General features: G+C 39.3%; 2 protein-coding genes across 8 annotated transcripts; both read right to left on the bottom strand.

The window, feature by feature from the left end:
- Nucleotides 1-519: 519 nt before the first annotated feature.
- gid4 (GID complex subunit 4 homolog) lies at nucleotides 520-6622 on the bottom strand. Its single transcript, XM_085403795.1, has 6 exons — nucleotides 6244-6622; nucleotides 5753-5812; nucleotides 4838-4945; nucleotides 4182-4283; nucleotides 3955-4085; nucleotides 520-912 (listed from the first exon to the last, which is right to left on the bottom strand). The coding sequence occupies exons 1-6, from the start codon at nucleotides 6466-6468 to the stop codon at nucleotides 849-851; spliced, it is 690 nt and encodes a 229-aa protein (XP_085259921.1). The 5' UTR covers nucleotides 6469-6622; the 3' UTR covers nucleotides 520-848.
- Nucleotides 6623-7456: 834 nt separating this feature from the next.
- Nucleotides 7457-14667, bottom strand: drc3 (dynein regulatory complex subunit 3). 7 transcript variants are annotated; one of them, XM_085403769.1, is made up of 12 exons: nucleotides 14540-14667; nucleotides 14061-14265; nucleotides 13851-13967; nucleotides 13573-13739; nucleotides 13343-13489; nucleotides 12550-12869; nucleotides 12270-12444; nucleotides 12055-12186; nucleotides 11819-11889; nucleotides 11438-11561; nucleotides 10981-11112; nucleotides 7457-10516 (listed from the first exon to the last, which is right to left on the bottom strand). In XM_085403769.1, the coding sequence occupies exons 2-12, from the start codon at nucleotides 14218-14220 to the stop codon at nucleotides 10421-10423; spliced, it is 1641 nt and encodes a 546-aa protein (XP_085259895.1). In that variant the 5' UTR covers nucleotides 14221-14265; nucleotides 14540-14667; the 3' UTR covers nucleotides 7457-10420. The 7 variants fall into 7 exon arrangements, 6 of the variants coding, with proteins under 6 accessions (XP_085259895.1, XP_085259897.1, XP_085259896.1 ...); XM_085403771.1 differs by lacking the exon at nucleotides 14540-14667 and having other exon boundaries at nucleotides 12550-12662; nucleotides 12750-12869; nucleotides 14061-14518; XM_085403770.1 differs by lacking the exon at nucleotides 14540-14667 and having other exon boundaries at nucleotides 10944-11112; nucleotides 14061-14518.
- Nucleotides 14668-14922: the final 255 nt, after the last annotated feature.

The following is a 14922-nucleotide window of genomic DNA, read 5'->3' as shown; positions in this document are numbered from 1 at the left end:
TTATGAGTCACTGGTTACAGTTGCTGTGCTTCAGGTTGATGGTTAGTATAATTAACCCCCCCCCCCCCCCCTTACATTTTACTCCTGATTTAAAATAAATAAATCTCCCTTAAACAGAAGTGATCTGAAAATTAAAATAAAAACTAAAATTAAGTGGTGTAAGAAATTCGACCCATTATTAATCTTTGGCTTGCATAGATAAACACTTTACAAAGTTGAGATGATTTTTCAAAAAGCTGCAGCTTTTTACAAACAAGGTTTTCACTCATTTCCAGCTCATCCATATCAGGATTACTAAAATACATATTGCCTGAACATTACAGCAGCATACCATCCCTGATCATATAGAACCTGCATAAAAGCTCTCATGCATCTCTGCTTGTTGCGCGTCTAACACGTTAATCATCACAGGTCCTCAAAGATTTTGTATCTTTCAAATAAGATAAATATATTAAGCTTTACTCTTTTTTTCCCCAACTCTTAAAAGCAACACTTTGTCTTAACAGAAACAAATGGAGGAAATCTGTTTTGAACTACTGAGGAATTTTTTTTTTTTTTTTTTTTTTTTTTTTAACAAGTGCAGGAAAAACAAACCAAACCAGAAAACAAATTTCAATCTGCCGCAGCAACTGTGAGAAAATTCCACGTCTCACAGATCTTCCTTATGGTTCTTCATCTGTGCCTTCTTTCTAGCAGTCCAGCAGAAGAGTGTCTGACCAGCTGTGTTTTTCCTTGCCAGTGAGGAAAATGGGTCACCTCCATTCTTGGCATTAAAGGATTCTCCATCCCGTTTAAGCACAGGGCAGCATGAACCTTCTTTTGTCACTCCACATCTCTGCACAGCCACGTCACCGAAATTCGTAAATAGGCATACTGTGCTCTCGAATATGGTTCAGGCTTAAAGACTGGTACCTGCAGGAAATAAGTTGGAAAAACAAAACCAATCATGAGACATGTGTTCATGTGAAAAACTGCAAACTTAAAGTAACCGGCGCTACTTGGGTACTTTAAGACTCAGAAAACAAAGTTTTTGCAAATGGCGCAGATTCAGTTTTAATTTGAAAAAGTAAACAACTGGCAAAGAGAGAGACACTTCTGGAAACATTCCTGATAGGATCTCATCTGCTGCAATAATTAAGCCAAACATTGTGCACATTATACCACAATGTATCAGCGTTTAAGAATTTCGCCTGTAAAATGGCAGCTATGCCCTAAACATCAAGCATGGTTTGGGTAAAGAATCATACAGTGATCATTGTCTGCATGTTTGACTAAATTCTTTCTAAACCTGTAGGAGGAGGAGTCATTTTTGTCAATTGTGGGTGACTGATGCCTTGGGATGGAATAAGCCCATCAGTCCTTCGGCTGACTGAGTTAATAGTACAAATGGCAATTTTTATTTATATAGCACATTTAATTCTAAGTACAGTAAATGTGCTTCACACAGAGAGATTAGAAACATTACAACTTGTGCAGGTTTTACAATGCTTTCAGGCAGTAACATGAGTGAAATGACAGCAATATGAGGCCATAACAAGTTATAGAAAAGAATACAAAGGACTGTTGAAAGCAATTTAAAACTTAAGGAAACATGAGGAAATATTATTACCTTCAGGAATTATATCAATGTTGTGTGAGTACACCTATTCAAATTGGGATGACTCCCTCTAGTGATACATAATAACCCTGATACTGTTCCAATTTATTCCCACTTTGCACCACCTCCCAATTTATATTTTTCTGCTATTATAGCCACCATATAGTCCTGGCTTACTTTCAGTAGCAAAGCATTTATTACCACTGCTACTCTTCCCCTTTACAATCCCAATACCAAAAAACTTGTACAAATGAATAAAAACAAACAGTGATTTGTAAATTTCAGAACAAAATGTTTGAACTGCACAAGTGTAACACTTAAATACTTTAACTCATTTTGAAGTTGATGTAACAACATGTCTGAAAAGTTCATCTAAGAGAGGCAAAGTTTCCCAGAAGCAAGGATGGTTGGAGCTTAGCAATCGACAGGAAACCGCATCTAGAAACTATTGAACAAATTCAGAAAAACGTTTCATAACACAGAATTGTGAAGACTGAATATCTGATTTACAGTATCATATCAAAGACTGAGAATCTGAAGAAATCAGCACACAAGACTAAAAATCATCAATTCATTTGTTTCTGCTTCTCTAATTCAGATTCAGATTGTGTTGAAGGTCAAGGAAATTGAAATACCTTTTGAAAAATAAGAAAGCTGGTCCTTATGACAAAAAAGGAGATTGCCAACAACAAGGTGGTCAATACTCTAACAAGCCAGCATCTCTCTGGTATATGAGTGCATTAGTGCCTATAATTGGCAGCTTGTACATCTGGAACAAGCACGATCAGTAGGGATGGGTACCGGTGTCCGGTGCCATGATGGCACCGGTTCTGACATAAACGGTAGTAACCAGACCGAAAAGCAGCGCACATTTCGGTGCTTTATTTCGGTGCTTTTTTTTCCTGAGCTGTGATACACTTTAGATTCTAGCCAATCATTTTACGTTTCCGAGGATAGTAGGCGGGGCCAGGTACGTACGTTCTGTTAGAGCAGAGCTACAGATTAAAAATGTCCAAGGCGAAGCGGTCAAAAGTCTGGCTGTACTTCATAGCAAAATATGCAAACTCAGCAGCCTGCAACAAGTGCTTTAAGCTGATACTGTGATACTGTCAAAGGAGGTAACACCTCAAATCTGATGAAACACCTGGCGACGCATAGCGTTTTTTTTAAAAGCCCAGAAATGCGCCGTATTTGATAGCTTGCTGCGAGACCTCACACCGAGCGCATCTACTGCGGGCGGGTTGCCTGTTATGCAACATCCCCCAAAAACACGAAGAGGAGAGTCCTGGCCCCTAGCCCTGCCAGTGTAGCAGAAATGATGACGGATGATGGTGGCAGCAGCCGTTCTTCTCTGCGTGAGTAGCTAATTTACGTTGAGTAGGCTAACCACGTTATTACATTAATGCATGTAAGGTGAACTAGCAAACATCATCATAGCTACATGCGGCTGTCCTCTTGTTTGATGGCAGATACTCCCTTCACCCTGGCTAAAAAGGCTAAAATGACCAAAGAAAAAGTGGAAAACAGTTAAACATGAGAGGTTTAGGACAAAGTTTGTGTTTTTTCCATTGTTTAAGCACTGCTTCCAGCCAAGAGTGATACCATATATGCCCCATAGCTGCAGAAAAGGCTAACATTGTTATCTTTTTACAAAAAACAGCTGAACATGAGAGGTTTTTGGACCAATTTTGTGTTCTCCATTCTTTAAGCACCGGTTTGAGCACCGGCACCGTTTCAAAAGTACCGATTTGGCACCGGTATCGGCTAAAACCTAAACGATACCCATCCCTAACGATCAGTGATAAAAGGTATATGCGGGTTTTAGAACATATCCTCTCATCCATAAGTCTTTTCTCCCCACAGGAGGCCTTCAATATTTCAGCAAGACAATGCTAAACCATATACTGCATCAATTACAGCAGCATGGCTTCATAGTTGAAGAGTCCAGGTGCTGAACTGCCTGCCTGCAGTCCAGACCTTTCACCAACTAAAAACATTTGGCACATAGTGAAACAAAACGTACAACAAAGCCAACTCGGGCAGCTACAATTCTATGAAGACGAAAGCCCAGCAGCTGAACTTGTCTGTTCCAGGTAGTTTATAGAAGATTAAGAAAATAGGAGGCTACACATTGGTAAACACAGCCCTTTCTCAACTTTTGAGACGCGTTTCTGGCGTCAAATTACAAATGAGTTAATATTTTTCTTAAAATGGTACATTTGATCGTTTTATTTGTACTACTATGAATAAAAGTTTACGATTTGCAAAATTTTACACAACATTCCAACAAACACATGGATGCAAAGTCACGCGGCTGAGGTGCATGTGTGAAAACTGTTTTAATGATTAGTAATTACCACTCTGAGCTCCGATGATAATAGTAACCCTCAATAGTGGCTGTGGACTTCTGGAAGCAGATGTAGTAGAAACCTGCAAAGGAGGCACCACTGATATCTTTGATCGTGTGGTCTGGAACTAGAAACTGCTCCTGAATGCACAACAAGAGCGGAGGTTAAAGTCTGACCCCAAGCTGAGAACATGCACAAATTAATTTCACAGCTAAAATGAATGACAGAGTGCCAACCTTCCACCTCATGAAGATATAGTCACTGTTTTCCAGTGCATCATAGTCAAAGTCATCAGAGTTGAAGTTCCTGGCATATTTGCAAAAAGCCTTAAACTTGCTCTGGTGACAAAACAGAAGAGCAGGAAATAAATACCAACATCTGCAACAGATCTTCTGACAGTAACCATTTGGATATAAAAGAGTTGGTAAACAGGTGTCAGCAATCACATTAATTAAAGCACTGCATCATTAGTAACACCTGTGCTACTCATACTCCTTAATATCAGGTCAAAAAACAAAAAAACAAAACTGTTGTGAAATAGGCTTTGTTTGATTCCCCTACTTTATCTTCTGCCATGTAGAAGATAAAGTAGGGGATAAAGTAGTATAAGTGTTAAATAACACAATAGGTGTTATTTAACACCCATTGTTAGCTGAAAAATCAGGAATGGCGAAGCAATGACCTCCACACACAACATTAGGAAAGGCTTTCCTGAAAGACATGAGGACACAAACTGCCCTCAAACTGGTTAGATAAGGAGCTGTGGCGACTTTAACTGTGCCCTTTTGAGAAAAAGCTGTGTCATGGTATCCAGTTTTCCAAGCTAGAGAAAACTGACACATGTCCAAAAACTTAAAAATCAATGATGAAGAAAACTAAAAGCACGACTTACCCAGTGTTTTTTATCCACATCCTCATCCGCATCCCACTTTCTAGTTAAAAATGGCCTCTTCCGGCTGATCATTTCTCCAGCGAAGAACGTTGTTAGAGTCGGATACTCCTGCCAGACACAGAATGAATTAGGAGGGAAAGATAAAACGGGACTGTTCGCAACGTGATTTGGTACTCGTTTTAAAACTGCATTTATCCTGCACTGTGCAAATAGCCTATTCAAATGTCCAGATTTCCTGTGATTTACATGTTGATGGGCAGGGCTTAAGCTTCAGGATCAGCAGAATAGATGTAGTGCATTATTCCTTTTCATCTGGCTGCTTTCACAATTTCTTAAAATATGGTACTGTATAACATATAAAAATAATAAAGCAGCATTAAGAGGAATGCTCCCTTGCTTTAATTTTCTCATGGATACCAGGTGAGCTTTAATACAACTCCTTCACTCACAACCTGACTTCTCATCTTTCACTCGCTCTGCCCAAGCTGAACTTTAACCCAAGATCCCCCTGACCTTTTTGCTTCCATATGTTACATAATGTAATGGGTATACAGCTGACACTTGAGCTTAAGCATGTGTGGTTAGCCCTAAAGGCCTCACATCTAGCCAAATCTACTTTGCTTAAGTTGAATGAATGGGATTGTTCTAGGGAAAGTTTTAAAAAAAAGGAGTTGGTTGATGCAACCAAGCTGGCCATTATTTAACTAAAGTTAAACTTGGCTCTTCTTTTACTCATAAGTTGATTGATTACATTTTTAAGATTTTTTGCTTTTGAAGTGGAAACGTTGTGAACCACTGGTCTAATGTACTCTGTCACATTGCAGTCTGCTTAAAGCGAGTGGAAACCAGTCAGTGGAACGACTTCAAAAGAATAAAGGTCAGTCTTACTACTCATGATGTAGCTGGGAGACTTACCTCAGTCAGGCCATTGATTTTCAGGTAGCCACACAAATACGAGTCCTCTACAGTCACATGCTGAGAAAGACAGAACACATATTTTACTGATGGTTCCACATGACGAGCACAAAATCCTTCATGGTAACAAGAAAACTGTCTGTAAGTTGGTGGGAAAGCTCACCGAGATGGGAAATATTATATTAGCTGTGTCAACACCAGCTGCTATATTAATACTGCAATTTAGGTAGCTTTGAGGGGGGGGTTAAACGCCAACTTGTCTGTGAAACATCGGTTTTTAAAGCCAAGTTGTCCCAAATTCAAACTCCAAAAGAAGACATAAGGTCATTAAGCTAGCTCAAAATTTGCTCAACATGTAGGAAAAGCAACAAAAAACAAAAAATGAGCTAATGAAGCTAACATCTGGAAAGATAGCAAGTTAGCAACTATGGATGCACAGAGTCTACTCATATGCAGACTTTGTATATAACTATACAGGACCACAAAATTACCTGCAAGACCACCTCAACGTCGTACGAGTTGCCTTTACTCTTCTGGTATCCACGAAACTGTGCGCCGCTGTACAGAAGCGAGGTGGCCACCCCCGGCTGGTGGGTGTTGATCGGGGCAGGGGGGACGAGAGAGGCCGAGGATGGGCAGGCCGATCGGGTGGTGCCGCGGTACTCTGCTCGGACAGGCATGACGAGCGATAAGGTGCCACCGTCAGCAACCGTCATGAGCTTTGTCACCGGGAACACCGCAGTTGCAGAGAGAAAAAGTGGGTGCTGAGACAGGAGGGCCTGTCAGCTACGTAAATTCTCAGAGCTCCAAAACTTCGCTCAAATGAAAACCTAGTCCGAGAACTCGCTTCTGCCAAACGCCTCTTCCCTGAATTTGATTGGCTGGGAACTGGCGCGCGGCTGCTTCAGCTGGATTCTTATTGGAAAAGGCACCGAAAGTTGTTCTGGGTATTGTATTCAAATCTCACGCAGTTCAAGATTTTTTTCTTTTAACAGTAGCTTTATTTATACACTTTAACACAGACAGCGACCAACTCACGTTTGCATGATTTAGTGCTGAAGTGCTGAAATCACACATAGAATCATACAATATTTTAGAAAGTGTTGAGATCAATTAAGGTTAATTCACAGCAGTTCAATTACATAATTAGGTAAACAAAAGAGCAGAATGGTCAACGGCTCACCAATCTGGAAAAAAACAGTGTATACAAATTGTGTAACAATTTCAGTTCCATAACATGCAATTGTAAATACTAAATATCTCTTCATCTACAGCACATAAAATCATCAAAAGATTCAGAGAAAATCTCTGCCTAAGAGACAAGGCTCAAAATCACTGCATTACACACAGGTGCTATTCCAGTGCATGGACTCAGGAACGCTTCCCAAAAAAACATAATTTGCTGTACCGTCCACAAATACAGGTTAAACATCCATGATGGAAAAAAGAAGACACGTTATTCACATACACCACCGTCTTTTCTAGACTAATGCTCATTTACAGTGCTGTGAAAAACTATTTTCCTCCTTTCTGATTTATACCAATATATTAGTTTATTCATGCCAACAGTCAAACATGGTGGTGGTAGTGTGGATGGTCTGGGGCAGCTTGTGGCCATGATGTCTTCATCAGTACATTTGGTTCTATGTAAAAAAAATGTCCACTTGGGTGTTTCCTAAGTCAGGAATATCAGTGGATGATGTAGGGTGGTGGGAAGAAATGGGGCAGGGGTAGGGGTGGGGGTCAGGGGGATGAAAGCAAGAGATGTTTGCAAACAGTCTCTGACAAAAAAATAACATCAACAAACAAACTTGTGAATACATTACTGCATTGCACACTGACCAAAATTTTCCACGTGTGGGACTAATAAAGGTTTATCTTATCTTACATTTTTCCTCTTCCAATGCTTTCCAGGCTTCCTGTAATTTGATCTCTATATTTTCAACATTCTTTGTATTTTGCATTGCCTTTGCTGTCTCTTGCATTTTTTTCTCCTTCTTAAGTGCTTTTTGAGCTTCTAACAATGCCTTCTTTACATTTTCAGTCTCATTTCTTGCCTCCTGTTTACCCCCTTTTCTTCCTCAAGTGTTTTCTGGACATTCAATAACCAGAGGTGTGGACTCGAGTCACATGACTTGGACTCGAGTCAGACTCGAGTCATTAATTTTATGACTTTAGACTTGACTTGAAAAAATGTTGTAAGACTTGTGACTTGACTTGGACTTTTACACCAATGACTTGGGACTTGAATTGGACTTGAACCGGTTTACTTGAAAAGACTTGATATTTTACCCCAAATATAAAATTTAACACGCATATTATATAGAGATTGAAAATGTGACGTCATTCACGGGTAGAACCGCAAAGGATTCTGGGAACTCGTGGCAAGCGGTACTAGCGCACGCAGGCTTTCAATTGAAATCAGTTACACAGCGATAAAAAGAAACACAAAAATGTCAAGAAGCCGTTGTATTATTAACTGCAATAGCCGGTCGCATGACAGCCACGGGAAGCCGACGGGTAAAGAGATCGGTTGTTATCGGATTACGTCGTTGAAGAGAAATTGTTCTAGCCATGTTTCTGAAGTAACAAAGATGCGACGGATGGCCTGGATTGCAGCCATTCAAAGATCAAATATCACGTCCCAGAACACTCCAGCTCACAGGTTAGTCTGCTCCAAGCATTTACACGAAGGTCAGTCTGCTGTTGTAGTTAATACGTCATTTTCATAACATAATTGGTGATATAGGTTACAAGCAAGTCTGGCACTGAACAGAAATTGTCGCGCTATGCTCCTTTATTTATTGTGTTTATTGTGCATAAATAGTGAATTGTCCTGACACAATATTGCGTTTCGCCTCTGTTATTATGGTACATTGACAAAAACATATACTTTTATTCACAGGGTAAAACAGGTTTTTTGTATCACTAATTGCCCAGTACGATTACAGCATACAGTATTATTGTCACTGCTACATTTCTGTGATGCTACCAGAAATTATTTCCACTGCTAATTAATTACCGTTGAGCTCAAAGGTCCTATTAATAAACGGTTAACGAATGTGTATTTATGACGACGATTTGTGAGACTGGTAAACTTATGATAGGTACGATGGTCTTTCGTTCTACACGGTGCATTTCAAGGTCCTGCACCCATCCGTCGGTAAACTGTACCTGGGCTTGTTGCAGTGACCGGAAGTTACTAAACTTCATGAGTGTATGCACTCACTCCAAGAACCGTATGATTATAAATATGCATATAAATATGCTACGATGAGATAGCTGACTTCATCTAACTAGCAAATGTTGTCCAGGCTACGTTGGTGATACAGTTTTTTTTAATGTGTATGATATTTTTGTCATGCGATTTTAAAGCCGGTCCTACAACCGCATCCAAGAATAACATGCAGCTTATCTCAGAACTGTCGGTGAAAATTATTCTTGGAGCTAGGTTTAATTGAGCTGCATTTTAAAGAGGTGCAATTTCACAATTTGTGTATATTTTCTAAGTTCACTATTTTGTCATGTGTTGAGAAAAACACAGATTTTAAAATTACATGGTCTAATATTTACATTTAGCATAACTGCAACATTATTTTTTCGTTTTTTTTTTTTTTTTAAAGACTCGAAAGGACTTGAAATTCAAAGTTTCAGACTTGTGACTTGACTCGGACTTTTACACCAGTGACTTGAGACTCGACTCTGACTTGCCTGACATTACTTGAGACTTGACTTGAGACTTGAGGATAAAGACTTGAGACTTACTTGAGACTTGCAAAACAATGACTTGGTCCCACCTCTGTCAATAACTCCTTCTTTAGCTGTTCAGCTTCCTTCTTTGCATTCTCCAGTTCGTTTGTTGCCTCCTGCCTTTTACTTTTCTCCTCTTCATGCGCTTTAAGGACTTCCTGTAATTCTTTCTTGGCATTTTCCGCTTCCCGTTTTGTGTTTTGAAGTTTCTTTTTTGCCATCTGTGTTACACTTTTCTCCTCTTCAAATACTTTCTGCACTTCCAACAGTTGTTTTGTATTTTTGCTTGCTGCTTTCTCCTTTTCTTCCCTTTCTGTGCTTTCTTGACATTCAGCACTTCCCGCTTTGCACTTATAACTTTCTTCTCTTTATTTTCTATTCAATTTCTTTGACCTACGACCTCCACTTTTCACTTCTTCAAGGGGTTTTGGATTTTAAGATTCCTTGTTTACTCTCCACCGTTTTGCTTATCTTTCCTTGGTCGTTTTGGCCTTTTCACCAATAAATGAATCTTTTACAGAGAAATTCAGGGCAATTGATGTTGTCTTATCTGAATTTGTTTGTAGTGAACTGCAGTTTTCTTTGTTGTGAGCAGAGGTGGTTGTATAGATGCCTTTCCTTCCCCCAAAGGGGATTTGTGTCTCTGCCTGGAACTGAACCAGCAACCTTTCATTTGCAGAACGAATGTGCAAGTACATCACAGAGCCACTGTGATAAATACACACACACAAAACAGAGAAATCAGAAAGGGGTTAAATACTTTTTCACAGCACAGTAGCTCATGCCCCGAGTATAGGTTCTTGCTCTGTATCTTTTTTTTCTCTTTTAGCGGTAGTGTTTGAACCCTCATTTGTGAATACAACTGTATTCACTGACAGTGGTTTTTGAAGTGTTCTTGAGGCCACCAAGTGGTTTCCACTATATCAACTCCTCCAGCTGCTCCCTCAAATTATCCACATATCTGTGGATGTCTGAGATGTTCATGCGGTTCCGCTTCAGTTCCTCATCTCGTATCTGTAAAAAGCAACAAAGCCATCAAACAAATAAATAGTCTTTGATCAAAGAAATATTAAAATAGAGTGCAAAGGTCTTGAGTCCCCCTCTCATTTCTTTATATTTTGCTAAGAAAATGGGAAATGCATGCAGTGATTTATTGAAAGGCGTAAAAAACAACTGGAAAACAAAGCAGAGCCTGAAAATCAGTATTTATTATGTCCACCTTTATTCTTCAACACAGTTTGAACTCTCTTAGTCGTAGTTTTCAGGAATAGTTGAAGGACATTCAAATCTCTTCTTTGGATTCTGTTCTCTCAAGAAACACTATTGGAAATCCTACAGAACTACTGCTCAAGATCACTTAAAAAATACAAAAAAATTTGGTTACTTGGAAGCAACATATAAAGAAATGACGGTAAGTACAAGATTTATATGTCGACTTTACATTAGACTGTTTGTTTAGTGTAATTTCAGTTCTCTACCCCCTTAATGAGGGCCTCCTTCCAGGCACTGATGCCTGTAGTTAGCTGAGTCTCTCGGTCATTGATCTTCAGGAGGTGGTTATCGTGGGCTGTGGCCAGTGCATCTATCACTGCATCTCTGTCTTCAAACAGCTAAAATATAAAACATAGGAGTGACAGGATGAGGCCTTGATACTGTTAGCGCACCATGTTTTAAGCTCACCTGAAGAAATATATTATACTTGATCTGGAATTGAAAAAAATATAATGCAGTTTTTGTATTTTCTTTGATTCTTTTTCTTTTTTCACTCTTTGAAAACTACACGCAATGATCTGCACCCTCTATTCATGCACAGTTATCTGTTAGATTAACAAAGACCTGAACAGAGACAGAAACTTGCAGGGTTGTTTTTCCAGCCATATATTTGTAACCATATATTTTGTAATACCAGTTTGGCTTATAAAGGACGACACTGACCATTATAACATCATCTGGCAAGTCCTCCTTCCGGGTGTCTCTGGCCACTGTCTGCAAGATTTTAGCAGCAACTATTTGCATCTTCTGATAATAGTCATCTTCAAGATCTCGACAGTGGGAGAACGTATTGTTTTGTTAAAGAAATCACTCACACAGGAAAACATCTGTTTGATTAAACCCCATTAAACCCTCATTTGTGCTACGACACTCTGGTGAGTTGATGAACCACTTTCTTCTGCTTATCCAGTTTAAGGTTGCAGGTTCAGGTCACCAGTGAGTCGGAGTGCTCATGACTATATAATTACTAGCATACAGTAATGAGTGTTTTTAGAATGTTTTTGAGGCAGTTCTGTTATTTTCCTGTAAAAAAAAAAAGGATATATCCCCTGTGCGATTTCACTGAAGTGTCTAACCATGTCTGAGATTCTGCTCTCAAAAGTTTTGATCTTCTCCTAAAATGACCAAGCAGCATCACTTTGATTAAATGTGAAACACAGACATACAGTCTCATGACATATCAAGTATTTTAACATAATTTATAAAATAAGAAATTTCATGAGATTTCATTGAGATATTTTACAAATTATACAAGTGTACAAACTCTAGCATACACTAACCTCCATCTCGCTGACCAGCTGAAACTCCAGTGTCATGAGGTTTTTACAGAGCCGGTTAATTTCACCATTGCAGTGGTCAATCTTGACTTTGCGTACCTCTGGGTCTGATAACTGCTGCAACTCTTCTGTCCGCTTTAAAGGAGAAAACACAAAATATCATCTCATGCTGAGTCACTGCATTCATGTAAATCACTGTGCACACGGAAAAGGCTTGCCTCTTTGTGTTCATGATTAAACTTTGCTAACATCTGCGATGCCTTCTCCTGGCAGTCTGTCACAGCCTTTTTTTGGCAACTGAAGAAAGACTTCACCTCTGTCTCCCTTCGTTTGTGCTCAGCCAAGCCCCTTTCAAATAACTGTGTACACAGCTTCCCCATTTGGTGCTCAAACGTAAGTGCAAGGTCAAGGAACCAAAAGGAATGATTGGTTTAGCCTGTACTATGACAATAATAACAATGCACGCATGGATTAGGAAACCAGGATGATAAAAGATATCTTTGAATCAGAGAATCCATTCCTGGTGCACAGTGCAGTGTTTGTGCTTTTGGATCATCTTTAAACATGGTCTTAAACAGAGAAGAGCCATTAAGGAACTCCACAAAGGCATCCTTCACAAAAAACAACAAAAAAGACAACATAAGTGTCAGACTGTATGTATACAAATCAACAGATGAGTCACAAAAAAAAGATAGTACTCGGTGTAATTTTAGCTCAGCTTCGTGTCTTTGTCGAGCCTCATCAGCCTGGTGTAGCTCCAGCTCTTCAAGTCTCATTTTCTCAAGGACATAGTGATATTTGATAGATGCTTCCTTTCTCTGTACGTACACAGAAATAAAATTTTGTTACTCTGCATCAACCAGCAATTCATAAATGCACATGAGGATGACTTTCAAACAAGCTTGGGTACAGTCAGCTTTACTGTTACATCTGTCTCCCTCTCATTCACACACATACTCTGTTTTGCTTCTGCTGACCTTCCTTCTTCTCTCTAGCACACCTCCATTTCTCCAGACTCTCTTCCACCTGCTCGCTACTCTCACTACGGATCCCATTTTCATCTGCAAACATCGTAGTCAACCTGTCCATCACCACTGCAAACAAAAAGGGGCTCAGGTGTAATCCTATCCCCATCTTGAACTAATGTGTCACTCCTTCTGCACACCTCACCACTGTCTCACTGTCCTCATACATGTCCTAGGCTTGGGTATACTCATACTCTGTAAATGTGTATGTAAATGCTACTTTAAAGGTAAGCGCAGAACAAAATGTAGATTGGGTTTGCACTTACTGTCTTCTGGTCAAGTATTCTGGAGTCTAGGAACATCAGCTTTGGAAAGTAGGCAGCGATGAAAAATCTGTAATCACCCTCGTTTAGGAAAGGATTTCCAAACAGGTTGAACGCTGCCAGGTTCTTGAACTTCCTGAGGTAGAGCACCTTTGAAATGCATTAGGTTAATTAAACAGTATCACATGAATGTTTCCCCATACTTGCATGGCAAATGCAGAAACGTTTCTTACATTATCCAACTGCCCAATTAGGTTGTTTGAAATGAAGAAGTGAGTTAGGTTCTCAAGTGTGTCCATATTTTCAATGACAGAGATTTTGTTGTTGGATAGATTCAGCACTTCAAGCTTCTGCACACACTCCAGACCCTCTATTTTCTCAATCTGGTTGAATGACAGATCTGAGGGACACATTCGAAATGACTCTCATCATTACCAGTAGATTCTGAGCTGATATAAGATGGCAGTGCCTACACATCATTTGGTCAACAAGAACAAACTTTGTATCTTACTAAGCCACGTCAGATTAATCAGATGGTCCAGTCCCTGGATCTTTTCTATAGCATTGTTATTTAACTCAAGTTTGGACAAAGATGAGAAGTCCCATAAGTGATCAATCCTCAGGATGTCTGAAAATGTATAAAAAAGCATCCTCTCACTCAAACAAAATCAGCATGCTAAACATTGCTACATTCCTCATCACCTTCATGATTTCCCCTTACTTTTGTACTCCAGTCTTAATTTCTGGACTTCATTAAAGTGGATTTGGCTCGTATCTGGAAAACGCAGGATGTGATCTGGTTTAAACTGTTCATGCACAGCATGCTGCAGGATCTCTTTGTCCATCGACGTGGGCTCAGAGATAATATATTCCGAGCTCATGCTGCTGTTTTGTGACCGGAGACAGACTTGGCATCACTTTACACTCTGATAAAAAAAGAAAAAAGAAAAATATGTCATTAAAAACAAACAAAACTTAAGAAACCAGGGAGGGGGTAAATGCTTTTTCACATCATTGTATGCAAATTTGAGGATATTGCTCTGAATATACTGCCAAACACCGTCATTGGCTCTCTAAGAAATAAATAAATGAATTTAGCCAAAGCCAAACCTAACTACTGCTGTTTTTGTCACCGTAAAACGCTTAAAAATACAGAAAACCAGCTGGTGTTATCGATAAATTCAGTATGCCGCTACTTACCCCTGTTGTTTACGCTCAGTTACATAGCAACAGGTTCATTTTAAGCTGCATTCAAGTACTTGATCCCGTTGAAAAAGGCATCAACCTGAGACAAGACTCTGTAAGAGTTTTGCTTTAACCATACATTCTGTCTTTTAAGTCTGAGGTTATCTTGTAATGTACATGTATGTCTTATATTCATAAAAGCACCACAAGTCGAAATTGTGTTTAGTTGGGATCACACATTTTGTGAATTTTTTTGGGGGGTAGGTAGCTTTTTCAAGATATGAGCTATTTATAGTCAACAACAATGAACGTTCATTTTTTATATTCCAAGGATTTAATCCTTGTCTGCATTGTTTTTATTAGCTGTTTAGAGTTATTATTCCCCTCTGTAATAATTA

This window comes from Rhamphochromis longiceps, linkage group LG4 (assembly GCF_057381845.1).
Source record: "Rhamphochromis longiceps isolate RC_006_pf linkage group LG4, R_longiceps_female_GT1.1, whole genome shotgun sequence".
Lineage (NCBI taxonomy): Eukaryota > Metazoa > Chordata > Actinopteri > Cichliformes > Cichlidae > Rhamphochromis > Rhamphochromis longiceps.
This window is presented reverse-complemented; position numbering and strand designations above follow the sequence as displayed.